The 26,462-nt window shown below is 31.0% G+C and overlaps 1 protein-coding gene across 4 annotated transcripts in view; it reads right to left on the bottom strand.

Moving 5' to 3' along the window:
- LOC142332067 (uncharacterized) overlaps positions 1 to 25,545 on the bottom strand; it is a 67,844-nt gene extending 42,299 nt beyond the window's left edge. For 2 of the 4 annotated variants that reach the window (XM_075378247.1, XM_075378248.1), the window contains exon 1: positions 12,296 to 12,435. In XM_075378247.1, the coding sequence (XP_075234362.1) occupies positions 12,296 to 12,298 (3 nt within the window). In that variant the 5' untranslated portion in view covers positions 12,299 to 12,435. Of the gene's footprint in view, positions 1 to 12,295; positions 12,447 to 25,190 lie in introns of those variants that run through there. The other 2 variants (XM_075378249.1, XM_075378246.1) reach the window with 2 other exon arrangements.
- Positions 25,546 to 26,462: the final 917 nt, after the last annotated feature.

A 26,462-nucleotide genomic window follows, 5' to 3' on the forward strand; every position in this document is an offset into this window, starting at 1 on the left:
ACGGGAACAGCTTTTTGCCGCGTATCTGAGAAGTAATTGGAAACGGGAAGAAATGGAGTTCCACATTTAAAAAAAAAAATCAGCATTATTGCTGGTTTTTAAATTTTATCCGCTATGTTGAATCAAACTTAATTTTTTTAAATAGGAAGGTGGACGCATATGACGGATGATTTCGATTTAAAATTTTATAACAAAAACAATGGTGAAACCCGTTTTCTGTTAATTCCTTCGTTGTCGAGTTATAAGCAATCAAATTTGCGATGAAGGAAAAATCGTGTTAACAATAAAACGAGGTAAATCGCGCTTCATGAATAATCTTATTGTATTTTACATTGATAATGCATACAATAACGAATTTTAAACAGTGCTATAATATATATAACAAAAAAACAGATATTCAGTAGAAATTTCTGGGCTTGCAAATACCCTTCAGATAAATATCTAACAACTGTTATCGGCATTTTTTAATTCTGATCTTGTATAAGGAATGCGACGTTGTACAACATGGCGGCTGAACCAATACAGCCCTTGTTACTATTATTGTATGTTCGATGCAAATATTAGTACACCCCTTCCGATAAACTGATTAAAAAACATACATAAAATTAGAAAAATTGACTGCGTCGGGAAACGCAAGTAACCATATAGTGGGAACGAAACCTATGGGGATACTATATATATATATATATATATATATATATAAAAATATGTTGTACTTTTATGTTAAAACAAGAAGCCGAAATAATAAATTAATAATTCGTAATGTAATGGCAGAAAGGCTCCTGGAATAGACGGAATACCCGTAGAATTACTGCGCAGTGCAGGTGAGGAAGCGATTGATAGTTTATACAAACTGGTGTGTAATATTTATGAAAAAGGGGAATTTCCGTCAGACTTCAAAAAAGTGTTATAGTCATGATACCAAAGAAAGCAGGGGCAGATAAATGTGAAGAATACAGAACAATTAGTTTAACTAGTCATGCATCAAAAATCTTAACTAGAATTTTATACAGAAGAATTGAGAGGAGAGTGGAAGAAGTGTTAGGAGAAGACCAATTTGGTTTCAGGAAAAGTATAGGGACAAGGGAAGCAATTTTAGGCCTCAGATTAATAGTAGAAAGAAGATTAAAGAAAAACAAACCGACATACTTGGCGTTTATAGACCTAGAAAAAGCATTCGATATCGTAGACTGGAATAAAATGTTCAGCATTTTAAAAAATTAGGGTTCAAATACAGAGATAGAAGAACAATTGCTAACATGTACAGGAACCAAACAGCAACAGTAACAGTACAACAGAACATAAGAAAGAAGCCGTAATAAGAAAGGGAGTCCGACAAGGATGTTCCCTATCTCCGTTACTTTTTAATCTTTGCATGGAACTAGCAGTTAATGATGTTAAAGAACAGTTTAGATTTGGAGTAACAGTACAAGGTGAAAAGATAAAGATGCTACGATTTGCTGATGATATAGTAATTCTAGCCGAGAGTAAAAAGGATTTAGAAGAAACAATGAACAGCATAGATGAAGTCCTACGCAAGAACTATCGCATGAAATTAAACAAGAACAAAACAAAAGTAATGAAATGTAGTAGAAATAACAAAGATGGACCGCTGAATGTGAAAATAGGAGGAGAAAAGATTATGGAGGTAGAAGAATTTTGTTATTTGGGAAGTAAAATTACTAAAGATGGACGAAGCAGGAGCGATATAAAATGCCGAATAGCACAAGCTAAACGAGCCTTCAGTAAGAAATATAATTTGTTTACATCAAAAATTAATTTAAATGTCAGGAAAAGATTTTTGAAAGTGTATGTTTGGAGTGTCGCTTTATATGGAAGTGAAACTTGGACAATCGAAGTATCTGAGAAGAAAACATTAGAAGCTTTTGAAATGTGGTGCTATAGGAGAATGTTAAAAATCAGATGGGTGGATAAAGTGACAAATGAAGAGGTATTGCGGCAAATAGATGAAGAAAGAAGCATTTGGAAAAATATAGTTAAAAGAAGAGACAGACTTATAGGCCACATACTAAGACATCCTGGAATAGTCGCTTTAATATTGGAAGGACAGGTAGAAGGGAAAAATTGTGTAGGCAGGCCACGTTTGGAGTATGTAAAACAAATTGTTGGGGATGTAGGATGTAGAGGGTATACTGAAATGAAACGACTAGCACTAGATAGGGAATCTTGGAGAGCTGCATCAAACCAGTCAAATGACTGAAGACAAAAAAAAAAAGAATTTTTTAAGGAAAAAGTATTATTTATAAAATATTCAGACGAACCAGAAACGTTCGTGAAAATACCTTCATTAAAGAATAAAAAGTAAATTTAGTACTTTTAACTCAAACTTTAGAGTTGAGAAACAGGAGAAAAAAATACGGGACGGTGTCATTTTTTACTGATAGATACACACACACGCGCGCGCGCGCGCTCAAAACACACCAATACGCGCACGCGCATACACACACAGCATTACATATACGCGCGCGCGCACTAACACATACATATATAGACATACACATTTACTCACTCTGACACATACACACACAAATGCACTCACATACATACATACATACATACATACATACATACACACACACACACTCTCACTCTCTCTCACACACGCGCGCGCGCACACTCACAGACACACGCCTTAATATACACACGCATACGTCACGCCGAAACTAGTCAAAATGGGTTTACGGATGGTCAAAATGGATATTTCCGTTGAAATCTATAAACCGAAATCTTCGTGACAGTAATATATTTTTATTTTTACACTTATATCCCATTTTTAAAAGATAATATTAATTTACAACATATTTAAGGAAATATATGACCGCGAAAAATGTCGGTTTTCAGATTTCAACGGAAATATCCGTTTTGACCACCCCTGAATCCATTTTGACTAGTTTCGACGTGACGTCTGTACGTACGTATGTATGTATCTCTCATAATATAGAGCATATATGTATGTATGTATCTCAAGAACGACTAGCCGTAGCATGATTAAATGTTGGATTTAGGGCTCTTGTACACCTCCCTTTTTGATTTGTTTGATTGCAATCGGGTTGGTTGGGTTTTAAACCCGACCACCAAAGAACACCGGTATCCACGTTCTAGTATTCAAATCCGTGTAAAAATAACTGGCTTTACTAGGACTTGAACGCTGTAACTCTCAACTTCCAAATCAGCTGATTTAGGAAGACGCGTTAACCACTAGAGCAACCCGATGGGTTGCGGCAGAAACGCTGAAACTACATAAAGTACAGGACGGAGAGAGAATAGAGAAAATAGAGAAAAGAATCTTACGGAAAATATTACGCCCGAAAAACAACACAGGACTAGATTATAAACAAAGATTAAACCAAGAGCTATATTCCAAAATAGAAAAAATAACAGATGTAATCAGGAAAAGAAGACTGCAATTCTACGGACACATATACAGAATGGAGAACACCAGACTAACAAAACATCTTCACCCTACTAAGCACTCACAAGAACAAGATAACCCGGCTTAAAGAAATAGACAATGACCTAGTAAACGATTCAATAGACTCAGACATTTTAATAGACAGAGCGACATTCAGAAAAACAATACAGGAATTTTCAGCAGAGTAAAAACCTCACTAGTAGAAGAGGGTGAACTTTGTTCAAGACGACAAAGAACACCGCTCTAGAAAAATGAAAGAAGCACGGGCTAAAAAATTGATTAAGCGTGCCCTCTAAATGGGCTATTCAAAAAGAAAAAAATTGAAAAATTAAGTTAAACACATAGAACCAGAATGTAAAATTATTTAAGTTTACATTGAATTCATATAAAATAAAATACATTTTGGAGAAATAAAACAAATATATATTTTAAGATAACGTATGACACGACCACAAGAAATATTCATAAGATAAGACAACTTAACACTATTATGAAATATACTGCCTTAGCATTCACGGTTTTATATATGTAGAGTTTTTAGTGTTAAGTAGTATATTAACGTATTTTGTATGTTATTCGTTACAATTGTATGTTAAATTTATTGTTATTGTGGATTATTTGCGTCTTTCAATTTGGTAATTAAAAATATATATTGTGTTTCACCCGTTCATCTATTTCTTTGATTAGATTACTATTTATTATTTGGACGTTAAAATGATTGCGGACTTTATTAGGAAATGTACTTGCGTAATACGAAAATTGACGTTTGCAAACTGTTAATTTTGAAAAGAATGCGGTATAAGTATATTTTCCTGATGAACGAGTATTGTACGGTGCATTTTTAAATTTGAATTCATTTATATATTTGTTTACGTGTAATATTACTTTCTTGACATATATTTGTCTCAAAGTAGGTACTTTAAAAAATTCAAATAAGCGAGCATCTCTGTAAGGAATTATGTCAAATGTCTTAGTTAAATCGAGGAATGTTGCTAAAAAAATTACGGTTAATTATTCCAGTTAAATGTAAAACCGCATCTTTTGTTGATTTTCCAGTTTGAAAACCGTACTGATTTTTACGAATAAAATTGCTTTTATCAAGAAACTTTATTATTCGTTTTTTTAATAGTTTTTCAATTATTTTGGAAAAGTTACATAACAAACTTATAGGTCTGTAATTTGCCGGCTTGTTTTTATCTCCCGATTTATATATTGCTTTTATTTTAGCTTTTTTTAAATTTAGTAGGGAAATATTCTTCAATAAAATATCCATTTATTTGTTCAAGTGGTTTTGCTATGTACTTACTTATTTTTTTTTAAGCAAGAAGCATTAAAGCTATCGATTTCAGGTGACGAGTTTTTCTTTTTAAATTTTTTATTACGTTTAATATTTCTGTAATATTAGTCGGGTTAAGAAACAGGCTACTAATAGAGGGTAGGATTAACGAAAGAGAGAGATTTTAAGTTATTTGTATTTTTTAGTATCGCATTTGCATAATTTTCTCCTACATTTGTAAAGTATTTAATTTTGGGGTTCAATTTTCGGTCGTGTAATTTCTTTTTTCATATCTAATATTTCATTAATAGATTCCAATTTTTTCTTAATATTGTTTTTATTTGATTTTAAATTAATTTTTGCTTTCTTTATTATATTGTTTAATGTGTTCCTATATTTCTCATAATAATCTTTTAGTTTTGTATTAAAAGGTTGTTTTAATAATTTACGGCGCATTATATCTCTTCCATAGCAGCTACCGTGCTCGGAATGACCCGTTGTTTTAGTGGTTTATATTTATGTGATATTTTAATAATCAGTTTATGTTTATTTAAGTAGTCGGTAAGTTTATTAATAAAATTCGTTACTACCGGTGTTATTTTTGCATATCTCGTTCCAGTTTTCTTTATCCAAGCTAGATTAAGTTCATCAAACCCACCGGGTTGGTGAACTCGTCTTCCTAAATCAGCTGATTTAGAAATCGAGAGTTACAGCGTTCAAGTCCTAGTAAAAGCCAGTTATTTTTCCACGGATTTGAATACTAGATCGTGGATACCGGTGTTGTTTGGTGGTTGGGTTTCAATTAACCACACATCTCAGGAACGGTCGAACTGAGAATGTACAAGACTACACTTCATTTACACTCATACCTCATATCATCCTCATTCATCCTCTGAAGAATTATCTAAACGGTAGTTTACCGGAGGCTAAACAGGAAAAAAGAGAGAGTCTTCACGATCGCCCCGATCACGTCACTCTTCCAACGGAACCGCTCTTAAAGCAAATATGGTCTATGCAGCTGGTCGACTGCATTACGTCATCGAAACTGTTTTGTAATCGTATAGATTTGTTTACACATGATTTAAATCCATATAGTTGCATAATACTAAGAAATTCATTTATCAGCTTATTATTATCAAGAATATTCAAATTCGTATCCCCCTATTAAAACTACGTTATCATCCGTCTTTATGGTTCCCGTTATTAATTCTAAAATCAATACCAACTGAATTCGCATTTTCTAACTCTTTTCTTTCTTTCTTTTTCCTGTTTATCCTCCGGGAATTACCGTTCAGGGATTCAGAGGATGATATGTACGAGTGTAAATGAAGTGTAGTCTTGTACAGTCTCAGTTCGACCGTTCCTGAGATGTGCGGTTAATTGAAACCCGACCGCCAAAGAACACCGGTATCCACGATCTCGAATTCAAATCCGTATGAAAATAAGTCACTTTACTAGGACTTGAACCTGGAACTCTCAGCTTCCAAATCAGCTGATTTGGGAAGACGCTTTCACTACTAGACCAACCCGATGTGTTGCATTTTCTAACTCTACTTACACTATTTCGTGTTTAATATTTTTATCTACAAATAAACATATACCAGTCACTCTTTGTGAGTTTATTATTTTGAATAATATACGTTATAACCTAAACTGAAATTAAATTCAATGTCATCACCGATCCAAGTTCGATCAATATAATAATCTGAAACTTAACTTTACTATTACTTAAGTAAAAAAACAAATTCATCAAAATTTTTTCTTATGCTTCTTATGTTCGTATGAATTATATTTAGTTCATATTTAAGGTTAAAATCTAATCAAGGATTAAAATTAAAAAAATTGTTTACTTTTGTATCATAGCAGTCATAAAGAATACACCAACTAACAACGATTAAATTTTACCAGACATATTTTGGAACATAATCGTAATAATAACCCAAACAATTTTATTAATATTCTCGAATATACTGTAAGCCGTCGCACCCCTTAAAAATTTGCGATATATAAATGGAGTATTTGCAAGCCCCAATCTTGTGATTAGGTATTTCATTTAATATAGTCGGAAATGGGGAAAATTTGCAAGAATTGATCAAAATTTTTTTTTTACTTTTCTTATAACTTTCAAGGCTGACTTTCAAAAAAAAATTTAAATATTTAAATGAAATTTACATACATCAAAAATCAAGTTGATATCTTTATTTGTTACCGACATTGCTGGACGTTGATGAATCAGTCAGTCATTCAGGACATGTTCTTTTATACACACCGGGTAATATTTAAGTACGGGAACAGCTTTTTGCCGCGTATCTGAGAAGTAATTGGAAACGGGAAGAAATGGAGTTCCACATTTAAAAAAAAAAATCAGCATTATTGCTGGTTTTTAAATTTTATCCGCTATGTTGAATCAAACTTAATTTTTTTAAATAGGAAGGTGGACGCATATGACGGATGATTTCGATTTAAAATTTTATAACAAAAACAATGGTGAAACCCGTTTTCTGTTAATTCCTTCGTTGTCGAGTTATAAGCAATCAAATTTGCGATGAAGGAAAAATCGTGTTAACAATAAAACGAGGTAAATCGCGCTTCATGAATAATCTTATTGTATTTTACATTGATAATGCATACAATAACGAATTTTAAACAGTGCTATAATATATATAACAAAAAAACAGATATTCAGTAGAAATTTCTGGGCTTGCAAATACCCTTCAGATAAATATCTAACAACTGTTATCGGCATTTTTTAATTCTGATCTTGTATAAGGAATGCGACGTTGTACAACATGGCGGCTGAACCAATACAGCCCTTGTTACTATTATTGTATGTTCGATGCAAATATTAGTACACCCCTTCCGATAAACTGATTAAAAAACATACATAAAATTAGAAAAATTGACTGCGTCGGGAAACGCAAGTAACCATATAGTGGGAACGAAACCTATGGGGATACTATATATATATATATATATATATATATATATATATATAAAAATATGTTGTACTTTTATGTTAAAACAAGAAGCCGAAATAATAAATTAATAATTCGTAATGTAATGGCAGAAAGGCTCCTGGAATAGACGGAATACCCGTAGAATTACTGCGCAGTGCAGGTGAGGAAGCGATTGATAGTTTATACAAACTGGTGTGTAATATTTATGAAAAAGGGGAATTTCCGTCAGACTTCAAAAAAGTGTTATAGTCATGATACCAAAGAAAGCAGGGGCAGATAAATGTGAAGAATACAGAACAATTAGTTTAACTAGTCATGCATCAAAAATCTTAACTAGAATTTTATACAGAAGAATTGAGAGGAGAGTGGAAGAAGTGTTAGGAGAAGACCAATTTGGTTTCAGGAAAAGTATAGGGACAAGGGAAGCAATTTTAGGCCTCAGATTAATAGTAGAAAGAAGATTAAAGAAAAACAAACCGACATACTTGGCGTTTATAGACCTAGAAAAAGCATTCGATATCGTAGACTGGAATAAAATGTTCAGCATTTTAAAAAATTAGGGTTCAAATACAGAGATAGAAGAACAATTGCTAACATGTACAGGAACCAAACAGCAACAGTAACAGTACAACAGAACATAAGAAAGAAGCCGTAATAAGAAAGGGAGTCCGACAAGGATGTTCCCTATCTCCGTTACTTTTTAATCTTTGCATGGAACTAGCAGTTAATGATGTTAAAGAACAGTTTAGATTTGGAGTAACAGTACAAGGTGAAAAGATAAAGATGCTACGATTTGCTGATGATATAGTAATTCTAGCCGAGAGTAAAAAGGATTTAGAAGAAACAATGAACAGCATAGATGAAGTCCTACGCAAGAACTATCGCATGAAATTAAACAAGAACAAAACAAAAGTAATGAAATGTAGTAGAAATAACAAAGATGGACCGCTGAATGTGAAAATAGGAGGAGAAAAGATTATGGAGGTAGAAGAATTTTGTTATTTGGGAAGTAAAATTACTAAAGATGGACGAAGCAGGAGCGATATAAAATGCCGAATAGCACAAGCTAAACGAGCCTTCAGTAAGAAATATAATTTGTTTACATCAAAAATTAATTTAAATGTCAGGAAAAGATTTTTGAAAGTGTATGTTTGGAGTGTCGCTTTATATGGAAGTGAAACTTGGACAATCGAAGTATCTGAGAAGAAAACATTAGAAGCTTTTGAAATGTGGTGCTATAGGAGAATGTTAAAAATCAGATGGGTGGATAAAGTGACAAATGAAGAGGTATTGCGGCAAATAGATGAAGAAAGAAACATTTGGAAAAATATAGTTAAAAGAAGAGACAGACTTATAGGCCACATACTAAGGCATCCTGGAATAGTCGCTTTAATATTGGAAGGACAGGTAGAAGGGAAAAATTGTGTAGGCAGGCCACGTTTGGAATATGTAAAACAAGTTGTTAGGGATGTAGGATGTAGAGGGTATACTGAAATGAAACGACTAGCACTAGATAGGGAATCTTGGAGAGCTGCATCAAACCAGTCAAATGACTGAAGACAAAAAAAAACATCTAATCACCACTATCCATGTACTAACGAATCAGGAGTTTCAGCTAGTGACCAGTACATTCCCGTGCTAAGCTAAGAGGATACAAACATACACACATACAAATGCCGTTTAGTAGGATAGAATTACCTGCGGCAATGGAGCTTTTATGCGGTCCTCTGTGGCGCGAGTGGTAGCGTCTCGACCTTTCATCTGGAGGATCCGGGTTCGAATCCCGGTCAGACATGGTATTTTCCACACGCTATACATAAATTGTCATTCATCTCATTCTATGAAGCAATACCTAAAGGTGGTCCCGGAGAATAAAAAAAAATGTTGCTTTTTTACCGCTTTAGGTATTCCAGAGAATGGAACTTCGTGTATATATTTGTAAAAGTATTATTGGAATAAATTTGAATTTGAAATTGAATATACAAATTATACATGTTATTTTCCAACACTGGAGGAATTTGACTCACCGCCTTCAGGGTACACTGATAGACTGGACCTTTCAATTTATAAAATTCTGAAAATTTGATTAGATTGTTTATAAATGCGGTGAATTTGATTAATAGCTTCCAGTGTGGGAGAATAACATATTTAATTTGTAAATATAATGTTAATTAGACGAGATTAGCAAACAGTGTATAGTAGCATAGTAGGTTACATATGTCGAAAATGTAACTTCCTTTTTTACGACCATTTCTTGTAATCTATTTACCGTAAACATTGGTATTGAGTGATTTTTTTTTTTAATTTTTAGTTATCGTTTTGACCCTCTACCCCAGAACTTATCTGTGTTGTCACATATTCTGGGGAAGGTCTGAATAAGTAAATATTTTGATATTTCACCGATGTATTTGGTGTGTGCCGATATATACCGGAGAAAATCCATATTTGTCAGATATCGAGCTTTCACGGTAACATAAATTAATTGTAAACTAAAATTTTGTTTCATATAAATTTAGTTAAGAATAAGGTTAGATTTGCTTAAAGTTGAGTCGAACAGAAATCTTGAAGTGTGAATTAATCAAATAAATTACGGAAAATTTCAATCGACTTACTCTAAACCTAACATTAACCTTGTTCTAAACCTAACTATACTCGATTAAATTTCATTTAAACCAAGCGTTTTACTCCGCAAATAATGTATATTGTACATTTACCAAAACCCACATCGTAAACTAAACCTAAATTAATTTAACTTTAAGTGAATTTAATTTCATTGAAACTAATTTATTTAGTCCCAAAATAAAGTTTATTTACGCTTGTAATATTTCGAAATTTCGGTAAGGTTGCTGCGTAACTTGCAAGGGACGTAACGTAACTCGATGGAAGGCGTTTCCCACGAATAATTTTAATAGTAACGAATAACTTTCTTTTACATAAGTTATATTTCAAATTTCATCAAAATCAGAGGCGAGACCGTAACTTATATAATTGCCAAATTTATTATTAAATGTGGACATAAAATATACAGGAACCAGAGACAGTTAAATTTAAATTTTGCATCTTTTTCATAAATAGAGCAATTTTCCTATAAATAATTTTATAAGCGCACCTTTTTAATGAGAATAGTTGATTTATTATACGTCACACAATGTCTAACAGTACAAACGCAAAGAAGAGTTACTAAATTACCTTTAACTTTCCCGTCTAGATAGCGCTACAGCTCTAGAAAGTATTGAAATCGGTCCGATTTCGGCATATGCGGTTTTCACCGGATCTTGACGTTTTGACGCCTAAGGAACCCAAAAAACCGAATGGAAATTGTCCTGTTGTTAATGTTCGTATAAACATGTGTTCGGTGTTGGCATATAAATCACCTTATATCTCCAGAACTACTGGACCGATTTAGACCAAACTTGGTCTGATTACTTCTTATGAGGCACATGCCATTAAATTTTCAACTTAAAAGTTCAAAGGGATGAGGCTGTGAAGCAAGGTCAACCTCAGTCTCGAGATTTCGCCTAATTAAGGACATATTTTACTTAGGCGCATTTGTTAACGATTAAAAAATAATAATATTTGCAAAAAAACTTTTTTAAAATCGCATGCCCACCACAAAAATTGCTCTAATTTACTGCTATGTTGTGACGTCACAGGTGGGGGTAGAATTAAATAAATGAATAATATTTAAAGTGTAAAAAGTAACTCGGTCTAACGGGGAAATTTTTTCTATGTAAGTTGTGAAATTACATTAGTTATATTATATATCATTTGGTAATTCTGAGCAATTATTCCCTCAACCTCAATTTTTTCCATATTGCAATACGTTATATTGGAGGTCAACACGAAGACGAAAGAAGAGACACGATTTGCCCGAACGTTCGTAGATAACGTGAATGAGCAGTTGAAGATAACAAAAAGGGCAATATTCGTGTTCGGTTATGAGATAAACAAATAAATATATATATATATAATAAATAAATTTAAAAGTATAACCAAACTTAACCTTCGCTAAGCGAGCGTAGGTTAAGTTTGGTTAAATTATATTCATAGTTATATTGGTAATGTTCAGGAAAACTTTTTTCATTTTATTATTTTATTTATTTTATTATTTAATTATGGTAAATCATTTATTTACGTACGTCTACGTTATATAGAAAAACCGAAATTTTAAACAATGAAGTTTTTTTAAGTCGGTTCAGTACCTCCAAAGTGAGATAAGAAAAAAATCATTTTTATGTTTTATAATTCACATCCGGTAGACTGAAAAATATATCATAACTAGTGTGTTAAGATAGGCTTGATTTATGACAAAAAAAGTCAAAATCCATTCTTTTAACAATCAGTTAGAAGAATAAATGAAATACATACACATACATAGATGTGCGCACGCAAACTCGCACAAAAATGCAAACAATCAAACAAAAATCAATAATAATTTGATGATTATGAAGAATTAATATAAAAGCAATAAAGGATTAGGACACACACACACACACACACACACACACTACAAGCAGGGTTGAAACAGGTTATTCAATACTATTTTTTAAAATATAATACAAATGGTAATACACTACATTCTATATTAAGTATATGTACATTATTGAGTCTATATTAAAAAGCACATACCATGATGTTAAAATAAAGACGTTAATTTTGTTTAAATAAAACAACACACATTAATGAAACGTAAATTTTAATTTCGTTTATCGCCCGTAACACTAAGCGACTGGATCGAGTGAGTTAGGAGGTATACATGTTCGTCCATCTCCGCGTACAATCGGTGATCTTCGGTGTATCCACATCTTCTTAACTTGTACAATATAGATTAATGTTACTGTTGTTTACAGTTTATATTATCAATTACGTAACACGTACGCGCACCCTCACATATACATTAAACATCTATTTAAAACAACTAAAATAATAAAATAAATGTTAAAATAACAGGTTAAAATTTAATTTTATACATAAATATTTTTATTTATTATCAAAAGTTAAGAAACTAAATAAGGGTTTATTTAAAAAAGAAAATAGATTAATATTAAAAAAATTTAATTAAAAAACTGTTTAGAAATCGAACTCAGTTTTAAAAAAATATACTGATTTAATAAATTATATTAAGCATACCACTCTTCCGATTACCGTGGCAGTGTGGTAGCGTCTCGGCGTTTCATCTGGAGGTCCCGGATTCGAATACCGGTGAGGTGTAACATTTTGCTTATGCTACAAATTTCCATTTTTACATTCCTTTGTAAACTTGTACGGTGAATCATTCATCAGTTGTAGAAAAAAGAACTGATTCAATTGAATCTCATTGAATTTCAATTAAAATTTTATCTTCCCGGTAATGTATTATCTATTACATATACAATTATTTATTATATATACAGAGTGTATCACGAATTTCTTCCGGGACTTTCACAACCTATTCTACTCGCGAAGATAATGGAAAAAATTCATAATAAAAATTTGTCCTAAAATGCTTCGTTTGCGAGTTACGTCGGATTTCAGCTATCCCGGTGAAATAATGTCACTGAAATTTTTAAAACGTTAATTAAGGGACAAAATTAGTGAATCGTTTTGTTTTTGACCGGAAAAATCGAATAAAATATATCCCAGAACCGTATCTGCAGTAGTAGTAGAAATCTAGTGTGAAATTCAATAAATCGGGGTAAAACCCCTGTTTTTAATGTTAGATGTACAATAACTTTGTTAAATAACTTTTAAACAAAACTTGTAGAGGATTTAATTCTAAACAAAACGGTATAGAGCAAGTTGAATCAAACAAAGAAAACTTTTTCACGTCTCTTTCATTAGCCGTAAATCCCAAACGAAGTATTTTAGGACGAATGTTTAAATGAAATTTAAACGAGTAGATTATTTTCACGAGTAGAAAACGTTATGAAAGGGCCCGGGAGAACTTTGTGATACAATCTGTGTAAATATATAGTAATTTTTATGAGGCTGTTATTCTTTCACGCAAAATCTACTCGTCCGATCGAGGTGAAATTTTGTACTAAAATAGGTTTTATAACCGAAAAGAATTTACGACTAATACCGTAACGAAATATTCCACTGTTTCATGACGGTAGTCGTTTAAATTGCTTGCGGTAACCACCGGATTATGTTCCTTTCCTATACTTAAATTTACCACGGCCAAACCGTTGATCAATCGAATTCTGAAGCATTTACAGTTTTTGAAATTAAATTTTCTACAAAAAAAGGTCTCTCTCTATCTTTTGCGATACTATTTGGATTATCGGTAAATATACCTTAAAGGAGCGATGGTGTTCGTGTTCGATGTACATTCCTTTAGACTTGCCCTTTCGAATCCCGATCAGGCATGGCATTTTCACACACGCTACAAATCATTCATCTCATCCTCTGAAGAATGCCTAACGGTAGATCCGGAGGTCTTTACATTCAAACACCTTCAGTTTTCAAATAGTCGGTTGCTTTATGCTCATGTAGAAACAACGTATATATGCATATTCCAGAGAGAAGAGCTGTAATTCTGTATGCAATTTCAGCTTTTAGATTATGATGTTTCAACATAACGTATCGAAAACTTTTTCGCAAAGAAAAAGAAAGAAAATTGGTCATTTTCTTGTGGTGTTTGTCGGATAACGCTATGAATCGTGCAAAGTACATTTTTACCCGTACGAAAGAGCGTAAAAATAACGCTCAATTACAGTTATTTTTTTTAATAGCTTTCTTATGCTCGAAATCCTATTTAGTTGACATTTAGTAACTGAAATCTGACAAACTTCCCGTTATCCAATCAAGATGAAATTTTGCACACACGTTTGGCGTGAATGATAATATAATATACCATATTTAATATCGTTCTAAAACAAACATGTCGGACGTTTGTAAAAACATATTTATTTGTTTACTTACGGGTAACAAATCATATGTTTCGGTAACTAAGGGTGTGTTGTGGCAGCGAAACGATTTTGTTACGATTACAAAATGGATTTGTTACTATCAACTGTCGTTACTGATTTTTTACTGTAAGTTATCTGATTTTGTTACGACGACAAACCGATTTGTTGTAAGTATAACAAAATGTTACTGTTACTATAACAAAATCATTTTTCTTCGTGTAATGTAGATTCTCATGGGAACAAAAAGATGAAACTAGAGTACAAAACAAAAAAAAAACTGCAACACACCGTAAAATACGGTTGGAGAAATAGCATGAAAAGCGAGCGAATGAAAGCGAAAAGGTAAAACGGGCGAGATTTGACGAGTTGACTTTTAGCGGGCGAAAGTTGAGTTTTTATTTTATTTTTTTACGCGCCCGCTACTAGAGTAAGAAAGAATGAGAAAAAATGATAAACCGATGTGAATGAATCGATAGCATTTGAACGAACAAGCGAAGGCGGGAGACCAAAAAGTAAAAATAAATAAATAAAAAAATGGTATTCTTTTAAAGAAATTTCTCTAAATAGTAGGAAATAATTTTTCAGTAACTGTAATATAATCAAAGTAATTTTCAATATTTGTAAAAAGAAATCCATTGTGGCTCATAAAATTTTACTGAAGAATTGGAATAGGTGTTCTGCGAGGATTAATAAAGGTAACAAATGCGAACGAACGTAAATTAAAATTATAAAACTAAGTAATATTTTATGAGCGCAAATTTTTACAAATATTTTCTAGTTTTTGGAGCAATTACGTTTTAAAAGAAACCCATTTTACAATTAAAACATTTTTTTACGTAAATATATAAAAAATAAGATATAAACCCTTTTGGGGCATAACTATCTATATTCCTGCAGAAGTAATTTTTAAAATGTTATTAATATCTTTTTATGACAAATTTTACATACATGCGCGCGCGCGCGCACACACACACACACACATGTTAGGATTCAGGATGTAGCATATGTAAGCATTATTAGTGGTATGTATTCCTTTTTTTTCCTGTTTAGCCTCCGGTAACTACCGTTTAGATAATTGTTCAGAGGATGAATGAGGATGATATGTATGAGTGTAAATGAAGTGTAGAGTCTTGTACATTCTCAGTTCGACCGTTCCTGAGATGTGTGGTTAATTGAAGCCCAACCCCCAAAGAACACCGGTATCCACGATCTAGTATTCAAATTCGTGTAAAAATAACTGGCTTTACAAGGGCTTGAACGCTGGAACTCTCGACTTCCAAATCAGCTTATTTGGGAAGTCGCGTTCACCACTAGACCAACCCGGTGGGCTGGTATGTATTCCTGGTTGAAGTCTTTGTTACCTGTTATTTTATTCAGTTTTAATTAAAAAATCACTGTTAGCATTTACACTTAACATTGGCTAATAAAATATAATTCTGGAAGAATATTTATATTGAAATAATTATTTTATACATATAATAAAATGTTTGTTTTTTAAAAGAATATTTATCCTTAAGAAATAACTGTGTGTGTGTGCGTGTGTCTCTATCTTTCTGCGCGCGCGCATGTGTTACATGATAATTAGACGTACAGTTAAACCTGAAAAATATTCGACATAATATTGATATTGATATTTTTATTTGATGATGTATTTTAACAGTTTGTTAGTTATAAAGTTTAAGTTTGTGCAAATATCTTTTTAATAGCATTTTCCATTATCCATCATAATCACTTTCTCCGTTACTTTTACTATAGTTTTATCGGTGCTTTCTTGATGAGTATTTAAAATCATAATCCGTACATAGTTATTCCTAAAACAATATTACCCTAAAATATGTAATTGGTTTTTAACTGCAAGATAAAAATTATTAAAAAAAACCAGACTACTCCTGATTGTACACATCTACCTAGAATAAACAACAAAAAATAGTCGAGCGAGTTTTTCTTTATTTTATCGGCATTTTTTTCAGATACATTAGTATAGTCAGCGATATGAAATTTAATATTACTTTTATGCGTTATCTTGTACTCGGGATTTACCACCTCATACAGCCTACACAGGCACCCGACTACATCAAATATAGAAATAATATTAAATTTCACATCGCTAACTTACTATATCATGAAAAAAAGCTTGTAAGAAAAGAAAGAAAAACAAATATTTTTAAAAAAATTTTAATTATGTAATAAAGGATTTCTTCATTTGCGCGCGCGGATGTGCGTGCGTGCGAACTCTTGCATTACTGATAAAGACATATACACATATAGTTTTATCCAGCTTTAACATTAGATTTTATTAAATAATAGAAAGCTTCATCAACAACCCCTTGTAAATAAATTTGTACCTTCAAAACTAGATTGAACTAACATACAATCTAGTTTTGAAGGTACAAATTTATTTACTGTAATACATAATTTGTGCTAGATTTTAAAAAATTCAGATTATAATAAAAGCGAAGTGTTTAAAAAAAAATTAAATATAAATAAAATAAATGTAATAAGTAAATTTTTTATAATAATAAATGGTTTAATAGAAAAACAATACTTCGATAGTCAATGATAAAAAATAAAACAATAATTTATAAAATTGTATCGTTCATACGCTGTCAGAGGTAATTATTTTTTTGTTTAATTTTATTGGGATGACACATTAGTAAAAAAAACTAGTCTGTCTGACTACTGCGACGAAGGTGCGGGGAGAGGGGGGAGATGAAACAAATGCAGCAGGTGGCTAACTTCACTCTGATTGGCTACCCTCGGACAGTACTGGTCACGCGATGGTACAACAATTCAAATCCAACCGTAAATGTGCGTACGTGTGTGTGTATTGCGGTCGAATAACAAAGTTAATATCCCTAATATATTTCTTATATAGACGTTCCATATAATTAAATTAAATCAAGATTTGTCGATATTTTATATCTCTATTATTACATTTTATTTAAAATAATAATTAATCTCCCTTAATTTTAATATTTTTTTTTTTAAATATTACGATTAAATTTATCAGTTTTGTAAAGTAATTTACAAAAAAAAAGATTCTAATATTACATAATAACAGATAAAATTTTTCCAGTTTTATTTACAATTCGACCTCGTAATCTTTATTAATGCTATTCCTAACACGTATTAATACCTAATAATTTTTATATTTATTTATTTATTTGTATGGGCAATAGACCCACATTCAGTTCGTCACTTACTTTTATTTCAAATTTTAATAAAGCGTATAAAAAAGCCAATTCTGACCGAAATTTGAACATAGAACTTTCTGTCTACCTGTACTACCTACAATTCTGGTGTCTTTTGCCAATGTTTTCATTACTATTATTTTTGTTTTTACCATTTATTCTCGTAAATACAAGTTTAAAATTATAATTTATCACCGATAAATTTCAAGCATTTTAAAATACGAAATTTAATATTCCAGAAACGAATAAAAGTGAAATACAAAATACCGTAAGAATTTGGTACGAAATTATATACTTATTTAGAGAATACGATTATCAAAATAAGAGTTTACTTTATATTTTACTTTATATTTTAACTTGTGTAATTAAATATATATGTATACACACACAAGATGATTTAGGAGGAAAGGGAAATAACTTGGGAACCGATTTTAGAGCTTGAAATTAAGAAGAAGGGTTCGTACAAACATGTCCGAAAACAGTTTGTAATCGAGTTACGGCTAGCAAATTCTTTAAGAAGAATTACGAAGAAGCCGTTTCCCGTTAGATACTTTACTTAGCTAACATATGTTGTCAAACATATTTTTTCTAGTATTTCACAAATATATTTTTTTAAATTTTATTATAATTTTTTTTTCTTTTATATGTAAAATTTTCCACCCGTATCAGCTTCCCCCAATATCTGTTGATGATAATTTAATAATCGATTAAAAGTTGTCAAAAATAGTTGTAATTTAATTTTTTTAAATTCCACTTTTTTTGAAGATTTTTTCTTTAATATGATTTTATTCAAAAATAAATTTGATAAAATGAAGAAATAAAGGCGTATTTTTTCAGAACAAAACATTTTAAAAGTTTTTCAAATAACAAAAAATATGGAAAGAAAAAAAGTTTCTCATAATTTGTAATAACCTATCGTTTTTTTTTTTTTTATTTACAGTCGCATCAACAATTAAAATGCTGATATCCGTGGTGGAGTGGTAGCGATTCAGCCTTTCATCCGGATGTCCTGAGTTCGAATCCCAGTCAGGCATAGCATTTTTTCATATGCTACAAATTTCCATTATCATAGGGCGAAATGACTAACACAGTCGATGCCCTTCATCTCAAAAAAAAAAAAAAGAAGTCATTGGCAAGACTGGGGTGTAACAAAAATTGCAAAGGATTGCTAAGTGAACCGGTAAACGTGTAGTCTTAGACTCAGGCCTACCGCGCACCTACCCCTCGGGGTTGTCTAGTGGTGAACTCGTCATCGCAAATCAACTGATTTTGAAGTCGAGTTCTAAAGTTCAAATCCTAGTAAAGGCAGTTACTTTTAAACGGATTTGAATACTATATTCAAATTGGGTATATTCAGTTGGGTTTCAATTAACCAAACACCTCAGAGACGGTCGACCTGAAATAAAGTTACTAGTAAACAAGTTTCTAGTAAATTCAAGTTACTAGTAAACACATAATTATATGAACAGCTGATTTATATTAGGTATTAATACCTTTAGTTTATTGTTGCCCCGTGAGACGTAAACAAAGTTTTGTGAAACGAGTTTTTGTTGTGTTACAAAAATGAGTGATACTAATTATAAGCAACGTTCTCCAATCAAGTTTTACGTTAAACTCTGTTAGAATGCTACTAAAAATTACCAAAATTGAAAAGGGCATATGGAGATGACGTTCTGACACGAGCCCAAGTTTTTAGATGGTTTAATGCATTTTCAGATGGCCGAGAATCAGTTGCGGACGATCCACGCTCTGGAAGATCGTTAACGTCAAAAAGTGACGATAATGTAGAGCGAATCAGAGACATGATATGGTACGACCGGCGATTAACCGTCAGAATGATTGCAGAACAATTAAATTTGAAGCATATCATAGTCCGTCAAATTTTGACAAACGAATTGGACATGAAAAAAGTTTGTGCAAAATCGGTCCCAAAAAACCTCACTGTTGAACAGAAAAACAACAGGGTGGAAGTGTGACGTGATTTTCTAGAGCGAATTGAAACCGATCCTGATTTTCTAAAAATATGTTATTATTGGTGATGAATCTTGGATATTTGAGTATGACCCAGAAACAAAATGCCATAGCAAGGAGTGGCACACTTCAAACTCATCATGTCCCAAAAAAGCAAAAATGAGCAGATCAAAAATCAAAACCATGCTAATTTGTTTCTTCAATAGTAATGGCATTGTCCATAAGGAGTTTTTGCCTACAGGACAGACAGTAGATCAATATGTTTACAAAGAAATTCTTGAAAGACTGCAGAAAAGAGTTGCTTGCATGAAACCAGCCATCAAAAACAACTGGATGCTGCATCATGAGAATGCACCTTGTCACACTTAATGAGTTTTTGACAAAAAAAAGCATTCCTGTAGTTCCTCAACCACCTTATTCACCTAACTTGTTCCCTGCAACGTTTTCCTATCCCCGACTTTAAAAAGCATCTCAAAGGACAGCATTTTTGAACAGTAGAAAACATTTTAAAAAATGTAACCGACTATCTGAAGGATATTCTGGTTTCTGAGTTCCCACACCGTTATGAAGAGTGGAAAAACCATTTGAAGTGTTGCATGGCTTCCCAAGAGAATTATTTCAAAGGTGATAGAGTCCATGTATAATTGGATTGTAAATAAAAAGTTTTTCTGAACCGGTCTCATTACTTTACTTACAAACCTCATATATCTACCGATCTGACAGCCAAAATACATCAGAAAATGCTGAAAGACATTTCCTGAAGTGATCCAAAGATAGTGATCACAAATGTCCTAGACTAAATTACAGTTATACTATTTCACAAGGTTTTCTAACCGTGATGAGTTGAAATATGGCAAAATAGGATTTTTCTTGGTAAATAATTAGATTTTGTTTATTTATTCTCAACTGATTAATTCCTTTCAACATGAATATTTATATTATGAGTATTATATTTGGATAGTTAATAAGAAATAGTATGCGAATGACTGCAAACACCCTGTTCTTCAACTCTACTATTGCTTGTGTGAAGTGATCTAAAATGACTTTAAAAAAAAGAAGTTTATAACCATAACAGACTATGTAAAATCAAAATTAATGGGTATCTATAAATCTATACTATTATATAAGAGAAAGAGGGTTTTTGTTTGTTTGGGATAAACAAAAAAAACTACTTGATCAATCGCAACCCAATTTTTAGCCATGTTTCTTGGCATGAGAAGGTTTTTAGATATTTCATCTCGAAAGATCTCAAAAATAAAATATATATATTTTATTTTTGCAAACTCAAACGCGTGTTTGCGTTTCTATCACTGTGTAAACTGGGTTTGAACTGAATGATTCAAATCAATCTAATTATATTTTTATAAAAATAATAGAATTAAATTTACATTAAATAAAATAAAATAATATTAAATAAATTAAAATAATTTCTGTTTAACAATAATGGGCTTCCTGTGGGAACTGTGTGTGAGGCTAGAGAGATGAGGTATCCAAACACCTCGTGAGAGGCTAGACCAATCTTCACCATCAACTGGTAACAAATGGAATGCTCCTGGGGCACTGTTTTGGGAGGTGCAATGGGATGCTATTATAATAACTCTCCACACAATTTTATAATTTTCAAAATTGTAACTGGGTATTTGTACCACATTAGTTACCATAGTTATTATTATTCTATCTTTTGTAATTTAGTTTCTTTTTCAGGTTTCTATACAGCCTGAATACTATAATTATTATTTATCGGTATTATTCTCACAACCATGAAGATAACGTACACTCCACGGTTCAGGGGGTGGAGCTCTCTGGGTAGATGGGAATGGTGACCAAAGCAAGCTTTGTGGCTATAGGGTAGGCCTCACAGCCCCAGGAAGCCCGAGGAGCCCCTGAGTTGGCTCCAGGATTTGTCTGGGCTGACCTGAGCCTCAAAGGTTCCAGGTTCTGGCTAAACGGCTAATTACTTCATACTTTACATACTCATATAATTAAATATAAACTGTTTTTTCTTTTAATATGGACTTCTTTTAAATTATCTGGTTTTCTTTTTCAGTTGGATCGACTTATTCTTCCTTGAATTATAACTTCAAAAAGCTTTTTACTATTCAGATATTATCTATTAAAGATTATGTTTATTAACAGAAATAATGGGCGAAGTAAGAGTAATATCGCTTATCAGTATTTCTCCCCCCTGATTTAGTTAAAATGAATGAGTGTCAACTGCAGACCACAGTTATTTCAGCTGGAACTTGTCATTCGTACATTTAAAAAATCTATTTACTAAAAAATGTCTCTAGAATAAACAAAACAACCTAGGAAAATACTCTGAATTTCCTAGGTAACATCCTAGGAAAATGTCCTGCAAAATTATGCAGTCTGACAATTTTGTGCTCATTTTCTCTTCCTTCACTATTGTGAATTTAAAATAATTAATTATTATTTTTATTTTTAGTAAAACAAGTGCAAAATCTAAAGACTACATAATTTTACGATCCACTTAAACAATTTTACCTGTTACAGATGAAATTGTTTAAGTGAATCTAAACAAATAAAAGTGAAAATGTTTGGCGATTAATCTGAACAAATAAATTTCAGTTTTGTTTATAATAAGAGGCTTAATTTTAATTTAATACAACATAATTCAATAAAACAAATATCTATGGGGCTATTAATGATTACTATTGCTATTAATGATTAGAAGTTAAAAGGCTGCCGTTTTGGATTTTCAAAGTTAATTATTTAGTAGAAGATGTTATTGAGTACACATACACCAAATTTTATTAAATTATTACAATCATTCTTAAGATATAAATTTTTATTGAAAAAAAAATGGTAGAAAGAGGGAAAATTAAGTGATTTGGATTGTTTTTCCACATGAACTTTTTTTTAAATTTTGATGTCCTGAATCAGTCTAAATTTTTCAGACACCTCCCACAACACTCTAAATAAAAGAATAACTTTTATACATGAAATAAAAGTAAGACAAATTAATGAAGATGCTAAATATATCAAGTATATACAAAATACAAATTTAGAAGATGGAAATGCAAATAATTTAAGTACAACTTTTTGTACACCTCAAACAATAATAAACATAATTCAGAGTTTATTAACTAAAGTAATAATTACAACCATTTTGGTTTTATTACTTTTGTAAAAGAAAATCTTACAATTTTGTTGAAAATAAATTGATGGAGAGATATTTAAAAAGGCCAGTCATTTGTTAAAAATGGAAACTGAAGCATAATAAGTAAGACATTATCATTATTCACTTTTAATTATAATGATGGTTTTATTGTTTGTAATATATATGCACAAATGTTTCATAATTAAGACTTTTAAAATTATCCTAAAATACTAATAGGAAGATGTTGATGAATTATTTTAAATATAGTTTAATAGAATATAATTAATTAACTGTGGTTTAGTGCAAATATTGTATTTTTCTTGCTCTTGACAACATAAGTGCTACATAATGTTTATTAATCAATATTATATTATAATAAGACTGTTTGCTGTCATATTTTTGTTTTTTTCGCGGTTGTTCTAGGACTAAGTAATATGCATTGTAACACTGGTTGTATAATGGTAATTTGCAATAATATGCTTCTGAAATAGTTAATTTTACTAGCTGATGTAAATAATTAAAATTAAAGAAAATGTAAGACATCCTTAACAAAAATAAAATGAAAAGTTCAATAACATTATTTAAAATGGTTAAAAAAAGTTAGATAATTAATTATATATTGTGACTGACATTTAATTGGCTTAAAATAAATCAGTTTACTTTATTTTTGAAATAGGTTCACAGTTATACATTTAATGCTGTAAAATGATAAACACAATTAGGCTAATAAATATGTGAAATTTTACAGACTAATAATAATTTTATAGACTATAATAAACCGGTTAACTAATAAACAGCTTGTTTGGGAAATAAAGTACTGAAAGATAAGATTTGATTCAAAAGATAAAAATAAATAATCTAAAATGAATCAAATACAATAAATATGATTTTAAAACATAGCTTTATCAATGTAACTGAAGAAGTTAACCATATTTCTTCATGAAATCAGAAACAGCTATTAAGTAAAAATACTTTATATCTAAATGTTTGTGAAAAGGCTCTTAATACAAGTATTTATTTACTTTTCTTTTATTTATTTTATTGAAGGAAATAAATAAAGGCCAAAGAGCAAATGAATTCAATGAGAATATGAAAAATTCCATAAAAAACAATAAAACACTAATCATCGGTTTGGTTAAGGAAGCCAAGGTTACCAACTTATTATCTTTTTCTTCGTCTTACAAGAAATATAATGAAGATAAGAGACCGTGGAAAAAACTGAATAATGAATTAAGAAGAGCAACACAAAAAACAAAGAAGAAATGGCTTTATGAGACCACTCACATGAAGAAAATTAAGAAAAAACAGGATGGTATGAATTAATGTACAAAAAGGTAAAAACAATAACATGGGATAAGTGAAGAAAAGGTACACAGACACTAAAGACAACACTCTTAATAAATATATATACACAAAAACAGAACAATGTCCACAATGAATACACATTTAAATCCGACATAATGTTTGACCACATTCTAAAGAGATGTTTGCTAATATAAAAAAATTGCCAATAATAACATCAATTGAATCCAGGATGAAACAATGGCAGTACCAGTCATTGAACATGACCACAGGAACAATTAAAAATATGTCAAAATTTTAAATCTCATCAAATTCTGTTCAAAAGTTTATGTTTTCAAAGAAAAAAGGTTATCACTGTTAACTTTGATACATTAACAAGATATAAAAAACTAAATAATATTTTCTGCCACTTTAACATTATATTCCTTTTAATTTTTTAATGTATGTTTTATAAAAGTGAAAAAAATGTTAGTAAAATATTTGATACTGAACAACAAAGGCAATTTACCTTTCTAAAATAAATAGCTACTTAATCACCAAATGGAAACACAGGTAAAAGATTTTCTTATTAACAAAAACATAACTTTTATAAAACAAAAAACAGAAGTTCAATAAAATACTCATATTTAAAAGAAATAATAATTTGCAATTATATCATTTAAATAGAAAAAAAAATATTCTTCTAATTTAAAAATAATTTTTAAAAAACAAAAATTAGTCTTCAAAAGAATCAGCAACCCCCTCTTCAATTTTATTGGTACTTAAAAGTACGCATTTTTATTTTGTATTTTTATAAAGTAATCTATATATATAAATTTTATACAGTTTAAACTTAAATTACAAGAATAAAAACATATTTGGCTAAGCTAAAAATGGTAATTTTTAAAGCTTTATAAGTGTGTAAATGTCAAAACGTTTAGTTTTTAAATTTTCACAATTCTGCTAATAAATTAACGTTCACGTAATTAACATTAACCTACGTCCAAATAACATTATTTAATAGTGTATTATTTTTCTTAATATAAAATATTATTATCAGAAGTACTTACATAGTTTATATGTAGAAGTCTTCCTAAACTGTTGATTCATATAGAACACTACTTAACACAGCGAATACGCTAGAGAATTTTATTAATTTTAACTACGGCTCTGTATGTATAATGCAATTTATTGAATATGACAACGTTAATCGTTAATAACACTGATACTAGATTAATAACTTATCAAAAACTTGTACGTATTAGATAAGTTAAAATATAAGTTTTATTTTTGGTTTTTACACCGATAATGGGGAAGCAATTAATAAACATATATAATTTTTCTTCAATGTAACAGTACATATTTTGACACATGCAGTTGCTTTGACAGATTGCAGCAAGAACCAAATGGTATTATATGGGACGAAAGCAGAATCTGATCACACATCAGCTTCCAAATACAATTACGCAATATACGCTTTTAATGTAAAGATTACTTTACTACTACGTCACTAACATTTCGTCACTACTACCAACAAAGTTACCTACCGTACTTACATTTTTCTTCAACTCTATATCATTGTTTAAAGATATCTTTTTATATTATTAATGTTGAATCATTTAGTTTCAGTTTTTGAGTTAATAGTTTTTTACATTCTATACTTTTAAACTACTTTCGATATATTTATTTAAATAGAAATTTTTTTAATTTAATTAATAATCTTTTACAAAAAAATAAGAATTTATAATTGATAATTAGATTTGCTTTGCTTTAATCCTTATTATTTTCAATTAAAATTGCACTATCTTAAATAAATTTCAAAGATTTTCTGAAAAAAGAAGTTATGACTTTAAAAATGTAATCAGGTATACTTAACTATGCTATTTTCTAAGCTGTTAATTGCCACCTGAATGGTTTTAACTAACGTTTAATGATTTTACATTCCAGGTATTCTTTATAACTGTATTTGAAAATATATTAAGTTTCAAATAGTAATTAAATATGCCTCTAAGCACCTCAGTATACCTATGCGGCTGCGCCGGGGCCGGTTTCTGAAGTACGGTTACTTCCTTAAGCTTTGAGGCAATATTTTCGAAACCATTCACGAGAGCTGTGAAAGCTGCTCGGAGGAATTCTAGACGAGGCAATAAGTTCCCCTTGGTAGCTGCACTGGTACTCTTAGGGTTTGCTAAATAGGAAAACAACCCTTCTATTCCGTCAAAACATCATGCATGGGCCAATGGGGCAGAGCTGCCAGGCCTGCCCCCGGCTTGTGAAAACTCTTCAATGATTGGGTTCATACCCTCCCGGGTGGTCACCCCTACATCCATTTTCGAACCAAC

The sequence above is a fragment of the Lycorma delicatula genome, chromosome 11, assembly GCF_047948215.1.
Source record: "Lycorma delicatula isolate Av1 chromosome 11, ASM4794821v1, whole genome shotgun sequence".
Classification (NCBI taxonomy): domain Eukaryota; kingdom Metazoa; phylum Arthropoda; class Insecta; order Hemiptera; family Fulgoridae; genus Lycorma; species Lycorma delicatula.